At 42.8% G+C, this 7,769-nt stretch overlaps 1 protein-coding gene across 2 annotated transcripts; it reads right to left on the bottom strand.

Moving 5' to 3' along the window:
* Positions 1-225: 225 nt before the first annotated feature.
* shbg (sex hormone-binding globulin) lies at positions 226-6,579 on the bottom strand. Of its 2 annotated transcripts, none has more exons than XM_084156394.1 (8): positions 6,316-6,579; positions 5,625-5,722; positions 3,291-3,480; positions 2,805-2,966; positions 2,418-2,577; positions 1,645-1,790; positions 1,298-1,490; positions 226-927 (listed from the first exon to the last, which is right to left on the bottom strand). In XM_084156394.1, the coding sequence occupies exons 1-8, from the start codon at positions 6,412-6,414 to the stop codon at positions 785-787; spliced, it is 1,191 nt and encodes a 396-aa protein (XP_084012520.1). In that variant the 5' UTR covers positions 6,415-6,579; the 3' UTR covers positions 226-784. The 2 variants fall into 2 exon arrangements, with proteins under 2 accessions (XP_084012520.1, XP_084012519.1); XM_084156393.1 differs by having other exon boundaries at positions 5,625-5,725; positions 6,316-6,577.
* Between the last annotated feature and the right edge of the window lie 1,190 nt (positions 6,580-7,769).

Below are 7,769 nucleotides of genomic sequence, written 5' to 3'. Positions count from 1 at the left end.
AAAACCAGTCTAATTGGAATGAATGGCAGTAGAGCCATAGGTGATGCATTTCCTGCTTTTACTATGCAGGAAAATAAAAGTAAGGCATGTGATGTGTCAGAAATTGTGTAGTGAAATTATAGTCAACCTACAATATTGTCACATAATTATGAATACAGTTTATATGGGTTTTATACAAATGTTCTGTATAAATAGCCTCTAAAATATAGGTAAACAGACCATAAATGTCTCAGATGTTTTTTTATTGGAAAGCTGTGAGTGCCATTATATGTTGCAATATCAGTACTTGTTGCATTTACAACTTCTCTAAGTCCTATCATCAACTGATTTGAGCCAGTGTATGGATGTGGATTGACTGCATTGTTTGAATGGAATGTTGGCATATTGGCAGTTAATTAGAACACTTTATGGAATCATACATCTAAAACTGTCTGGCTAGCTAGCTAACACACATACTGTGCAGATAAATTCATCGCGTTCATTGTTTTACATAATATCTTATCACAGCACTGGCAAACCATGGTTGACCAACTCCCTCACCAACATGGGTGACCTTTGGACCATCATAAGAAGGTTATTTTCCTAATTCTATGGTCAAACCTCTCTTAGCCATTGTTAAAAGGATGACCGTGTGTAAAGGAATGCTGACTGAGCCAGTTAAAATACAGACGGGGGAGGAGGGATTTGTAAATAGGCTTATGCGACCAGGGAGGGGCGATTGATGGAGATAAATGACATTATCTATACAGTCATCACAGATCTGATCTGTCAGGATATCCTTGGTTCAGACTTCTGAGGGGCAACTATGGGAGGAGACGGAGAGGTCCTTGTACAGAGCCCGGTCCAGATCCACAGCCTGTCCCTGGACCTGGATCTTCTCCAGACAGCCCTTCAGGTATTGGATGCTACTGTAGGACACTCCATCACCTGAGAGCGGGAGGAACCACAGAAAGGTTAGGGGAGGGGGGATAGAGAGAGGAAGAAAATAAACAATATTTCAAGATTCTGCAGCATCAATATGTGTCTAGACGCCTGTTAGCTGTAACTTTAATTAGGATAAATCTGGTACCAGTCAGAGGAGGCTGGTGAGAGGAGCTATAGGAGGACGCTCTCATTGTAATGGCTGGAATGAACGGAGTCAAACATCTGGTTTCCATATGTTTGATGCATTTGATACCATTCCACTTATTCCATTCCAGCCATTACAATGAACCTGTCCTCCTATAGCTCCTCCCACCAGCCTCCTCTGGTACCTGTGAATCCTCAAAACACTTAAAGTATCTCCTCACAAACTCACCTGGAAGCCCCCCAAATGCTAGGATCATCCCCTCTTTCCAGCTACTAGGAATGTCAGGTATACTGTCGATCTCGAAGGTTAGGTGCGTGTCATCGATGTCCATGTTCACTTGATTCTTCAACAGGGTTAGGTACAGTCTGCTGAAACTCTGTTTGGTGATGGACTCACGCTTGAAGATGGTCAGTGTGACTTTCTGCCACACAAAAGGGGGAAAGCATAGATGCACATTTGTATCAAATTTGTATTGCACTGGTCAAAGAACCATGAATACAAACTATGATTGTGACTGTTTACATGCTGAAATCCACATTCATATTGTCATGAAATTAGAATGGTGGGATTGGTACCTTAGGGTTGTTGTTGACTTTCACTGTTACCATGGGCAATTCCTGCCCAGGGGTCTTCAAGCTCAGAACTGTTCCTTCCATCTTAGTGGAGTCTCCATGGATGTCAATAGTAATCCCACTATCCTCTGTCTGGTGGCCAGGGAGGTCTACAGTGGGACAGATATTAATAAATCAATCCCAATATTTGAATATACAGATGTAGGATCTTAATTTGAGCCAGTTTGCTACAGCAGGAAAATAATCCTGCAGCAACAGGAAATATGAATTATTATGTGGATTATAATTATAAGGGAAAATCAAGCCTGAAATTTCAAAGTGGAAATTACAAACTTCAGAAGCCTTTTAAACCTCAAATACACTACAAGTGTAACATTTCCTGCATTGCAGGAAAGTTCTCCTGCAACAGGGTGATCCAATTAAGATTCTACATCTGTATATGGACATATACAGGTAAATTGGGTAGAACCAGTACAGTTTAGGCTATGTGTGGCTTCACAACCTTTTCACTACACCATCAGACCTCCTTTGGTATATAGTGGCTGTCTTTATCAAATCACATGTTATTTGCCACATGCGCCGAATACAACAGAATACATTACAGAAGATAGAATAGGGATCAGTTGCTTCACTTCAGTTAAATATACAAAAGGATGCTGATTGGATCCTAGACGAGTAGTGTTTTGTTGTTGGCTACTGAATTTATTAGCTAATTTGTTCTTAGAGAGTCACCAGTCTTTATTGTGTGTGCCCCACATTAGTTTCCCTAAATGTACCTGTGGTGTTGAATGCAGCCAGTCCAGCTCCGGAGAAGTAGCTCCCTGGCTGGATGTTCTGGTAGCAGGGCCAGGGCTCCCCAATCAACTCTGTCTCCCAGGGGGTGCTCAGGTTTAGCCAGTTCCCCTCCCGGATGCATCCATCCATCTCCGGCTGGAACTGGAGACCACCCAGACACACAAGTACAGTATAAGGACCGTTCATACACACACACACTTACACACACACACAGAGACACACACACACAAACATTAAGGCTAGCAATTAGACACAAGCACGCATGCTCACACACACACACACCAATTTTTAAATGAGACCAGTCCATTTCAATGTTCAGTTAATCATTCCCCTCTACACCAAACGACAGACAAATAGCTCCGGCATACCGGGATGAGCAGCTTGTCCAGGCTGACCAGGATTCCCCCGAGGGCGAGGCGGATCTGGCCTGTCAGAACCTCTATGGTCTCTTTGGACTTCAGTCCCACCACCAACCCCTTCTGGCCGTCCACCTCCAGCACCACAAAATCCCCCTGGCTACTGATTTCCACCTACAGTACGCATGGAGAACCAGAAATACAGTATAGCATGTATATCACAGCATAGAAATGTATCATGTCAGCTGTGATTAAGCCTCCAATACATTTGATACACTCGTGTATAATGAATTTAAAGTGCTTTCTTTCACATTGCTATAGGCCTTCACCCTTCATAACAGCTCATTGCTCCTCATAACAGCCTCAATAAATGCATTCATAATGCATTACACACAGGTCTATTAGAAATGACTGGTACACACCTGATTTGCCACCAAGCCTTGCGTGCCAGGCTTCTATAGGTTACCCATAATGCAGAGCGAATGTCACCTGGCTTACCAGATGCCACTTGCCGTCGTTGAGTTTGGGTCCCCCTTGCACACTGACGAGGATGTCTGCTTTCCCGATCTGCATCTCGGGGATGCCATTCCTCAGGACCAGGACGAACCAGTCCTCTCCATCCCTGGTGTCCCCGTAGAACACCACCCCCTCGGGGTCAAACGTCCGGAACTGGAACATGGACTTGATGCTGTGGACCAAAGACATGGGAAAGAAGTCTATCAGTAGTCATTCATGTGTCTTCCTAGTTGCTACTTTGACTGACAGTTACTTAGAGTGAATATTGTGGTCGTTTCTCATTGCCAAAATGGATGGTTAGCTAAATGGATGGTTAGAAAAGGGATGGTTAGTAAAATGGACGGTTGGTATGATAGAGCACAGAGATCTAGAAGTAGAAGTTATAGTGCAGGAAAGGAGTCAAACATTTTGATGTTATGGAAACGATGTTATGTACACTACCGGTCAAAAGTTTTAGAACACCTACTCATTCAAGGTTTTTTCTTTATTTGTACTCTTTTGTAGAATAATAGTGAAGACATCAAAACTATGAAATAACACATATGGAATCATGTAGTAACCAAAAAAGTGTTAAACAAATCAAATTATATTTTATATTTGAGATTCTTCAAATAGCCACCATTTGCCTTGATGACAGCTTTGCACACTCTTGGCATTCTCTCAACCAGCTTCACCTGGAGCGATTTTCCAACAGTCTTGAAGGAGTTCCCACATATGCTGAGCACTTGTTGGCTGCTTTTCCTTTACTCTGCGGTCCGACTCATCCCAAACCATCTCAGTTGGGTTGAGGTCGGGGGATTGTGGAGGCCAGGTCATCTGATGCAGCACTCCATCACTCTCCTTCTTGGTAAAATAGCCCTTACACAGCCTGGAGGTGTGTTGGGTCATTGTCCTGTTGAAAAACAAATGATAGTCCCACTAAGCCCAAACCAGATGGGATGGCGTATCGCTGCAGAATGCTGTGGTAGCCATGCTGGTTAAGTGTGCCTTGAATTCTAAATAAATCACAGACAGTGTCACCAGCAAAGCACCCCCACACCATAACACCTCCTCCTCCATGCTTTACGGTGGGAAATGCACATGTTGAGATCATCCGTTCACCCACACCGCGTCTCACAAAGACACAGCGGTTGGAACCAAAAATCTCAAATTTGGACTCCAGACCAAAGGACAAATTTCCACCGGTCTAATGTCCATTGCTCTTGTTTCTTGGCCCAAGCAAGGCTCCTCGTCTTATTGGTGTCCTTTAGTAGTGGTTTCTTTGCAGCAATTCGACCATGAAGGCCTGATTCACACAGTCTCCTCTGAACAGTTGATGTTGAGATGTGTCTGTTACTTGTGAAGCATTTATTTGGGCTCCTATTTCTGAGGCTGGTAACTCTAATGAACTTATCCCCTGCAGCAGAGGTAACTCTGGGTCTTCCATTCCTGTGGCTTGTCCTCATGAGAGCCAGTTTCATCATAGTGCTTGATGGTGTTTGCGACTGCACTTGAAGAAACTTTTAAAGTTCTTGACATTTTCCGTATTGACTGACCTTCATGTCTTAAAGTAATGATGGACTGTTGTTTCTCTTTGCTTATTTGAGCTGTTCTTGCCATAATATGGACTTGGTCTTTTACCAAATAGGGCTATCTTCTGTATACCCCCCCACCTTGTCACAACACAACTGATTGGCTCAAATGCATTAAGGAAAGAAAGGAATTCCACAAATTAACCTTAAAGAAGGCACACCTGTTAATTGAAATGCATTCCAGGTGACACCTCATGAAGCTGGTTGAGAGAATACCAAGAGTGTGCAAAGCTGTCATCAAGGCAAAGGGTGGCTATTTGAAGAATCTCAAATATAAAATAGATGTTGATTTGTTTAACACTTTTTTGGTTACTAAGTGATTCCATACGTGTTATTTCATAGTTCTATAATAATAATATAATATGCCATTTAGCAGACGCTTTTATCCAAAGCGACTTACAGTCATGCGTGCATAAATTGTATTTTTTTTTTTTGTGTATGGGTGGTCCCGGGGATCGAACCCACTACATTGGCGTTACAAGCGCCGTGCTCTACCAGCTGAGCTACATAGTTCTGATGTCTTCACTATTATTCTACAATGTAGAAAATTTAAAAAAATTAAGAAAAACTCTTGAATAAGTAGGGGTTCTAAAGCTTTTGACCGGTAGAGTATGCATGTAAACCATGCTTACACCTATCCAATCGTCTTTCGACTTGAAGAAAGGAAGGAAGGGTGCATGTTAAAAGTATTGGAATGGGACCTAGTGCTGTTTTTTTTTCTCATGGTCATGTAAAGCAGACAGACCTTTTGACCTCTGTCAGGTTTTCTCTGGTCTGCATCAGGGGCCACCAGGTGCCTCGTTGTTGTTGGCCAAGGTTGATGGGGCCACTGCCCGATATCTCCTTCTGTGTGTCAAAACATGACACGTTACAGTTTGCTCAATATACTGCTCATTCGTTCACATACACACCCCTAAGTCTCAATTCTGTCTTCTTATAGGCAGGGAATATGCACAGCACACCCACACTATTATACCTGTGCATATATTTAACATTATGCCAAATGTATGGCAAAATAAATTGAACATATGGTCTTTTCCTTTGTACAATGAGTAATAAATATGTTAATAGAGTGCTACAGCAAAATATGGGTGAGCTCAAATCAATGGAGTAGATTTAGGGTGACCTGACATACTATTTTCCGCCCACAGACTACTGAGCAAAGTCCCTTCTCTTTCACTGCGCAATTCAAGTTCTCTATGTTGCAGTCAAGGTAATCTCAGTTAACCCAGAACTACAATCTTGCATAATTTGGTCAGATGTTTACGTAGTATTTCCATGAGAGATTACAGTAAAGTCAATACTACGACCAATATTGTATATTTTCCCTTGGGCCAATCCAATGATAATGAACCACGAAAATCAATATCATGAGAAAAACACCTTGGCTTACATTTTAAACCTGTACCTTTTCAGCAGTGAGAATTTTGACGTACCTTACCGCGTCCGTTCCGTTGTCCCTCAGCTCCCCATATCAGCAAGGTGAGACATAAACCCAGCAGCAGTCCACCTGACATGGTCTTTAACGAGCCCATTCTTCAGTGCCCTGACTCTCAGTAGGCCTACCAGTATCCAGAACCTCACAGCGGTTGGTCCACTCACTCTGAACTAGCCCCAAGGTAATAGTGGTGGCGCTAATGGTCTACTTTGACACTCTGAAGCCTGATTTGGAGTGAGCCAGAGCTACGTGAGCCCGCCAGAGACCAGAGGGCAAACATGTCGACATCGTCAGCGGCTATTGATTCCAAGGACAGTTGTTGCTTGTTTGTGTTAAACTGTTTGGGTGTTTGGGTGAGAGAAAGGGCAAGGCGGAAAAGGAGAAATACAGGCAAGGGGGTCAAAGAAAGTGAGAGACATAAAAAGAGAGGGGGAGAGGGCAATAGTGACAGTAACAGAGCAAGCCAACAGAATGCAGGACAAAATATTGATGAGCTCATAGGCTACCCAAGACCAACTTGTCAATATGTAGACTAAAGTGATTTACAGTGACTATTAAGAGAATATAGTACAAGAGATCCTGGCATGATTTTTATCAACTGATAATGAGATCGCAACTGATAAGTCCCCTCTGGCCGATGTGATCCAAATCAAATCAAATCAAATCAAATTTTATTGGTCACATGCGCCGAATACAACAGGTGCAGACATTACAGTGAAATGCTTACTTACAGCCCTTAACCAACAGTGCATTTATTTTAAACAAAAAAAGTAAAAATAAAACAACAACAACAACAAAAAGTGTTGAGAAAAAAAAGAGCAGAAGTAAAATAAAGTGACAGTAGGGAGGCTATATATACAGGGGGGTACCGTTGCAGAGTCAATGTGCGGGGGCACCGGCTAGTTGAGGTCATCTCTACATGTGGGTAGAGAAACAGACACTGCTGTCTGTTTCTCTCTAGCGATGGAGAAACAGACAGCAGTGTTTGCTGGGTGAGTGACCTTCGTCGACTGATGGTTGTTTACCAGTTCAACTGAGACCTTGACTATTTGCTGGGAGAGCAGTGACTAAGTGTGTGTGCCTTAGCTTTGGCGTGTTGGAATAGCAGCATTCCTGTATGGTCATCTGAGGCTGCACTCTGCCTCTAGGAATGGTACAGAGTGCCCCTCCCCCTTACACCCTGCAACAACGGGAAAGCTATCACCGGATGAAGGTGTCAAAATATTTTGTCTGATTGGTTTTATGTCACACTGTGTCCTGACATCTTTCTCAGACATCACCACCCAAGTTTTCACAAAATATGAGAACGTTCTTTAATACGCAAAAAATACATTGTTATTAACTGAATATTTATGTGCTACCTTGCTGTTTCAACTCTCTCGCTCTCTCTCGGACCTGCTGTTTCAACTCTCTCTCTCTCCCAGACCTGCTGTTTCAACTCTCTCTCTCCTG

Source organism: Coregonus lavaretus, assembly GCF_964263955.1.
Source record: "Coregonus lavaretus genome assembly, chromosome: 39".
Lineage (NCBI taxonomy): Eukaryota > Metazoa > Chordata > Actinopteri > Salmoniformes > Salmonidae > Coregonus > Coregonus lavaretus.
The sequence above is the reverse complement of the archived record's forward strand: the minus strand, read 5'-3'. Positions and strand labels throughout refer to the sequence as shown.

Bases quoted from the DNA above. Each gene is read 5' to 3' on its own strand.
- shbg (XM_084156393.1), bottom strand. From the start codon at position 6,414: ATGGGCTCGTTAAAGACCATGTCAGGTGGACTGCTGCTGGGTTTATGT. The intron at 5,726-6,315 runs GTACGTCAAAAT...TTTGACACACAG, and splicing joins AACGGAACGGACGCGGTAAG to AAGGAGATATCGGGCAGTGG. The intron at 2,578-2,804 runs GTATGCCGGAGC...GGTGGTCTCCAG, and splicing joins TGGACAAGCTGCTCATCCCG to TTCCAGCCGGAGATGGATGG.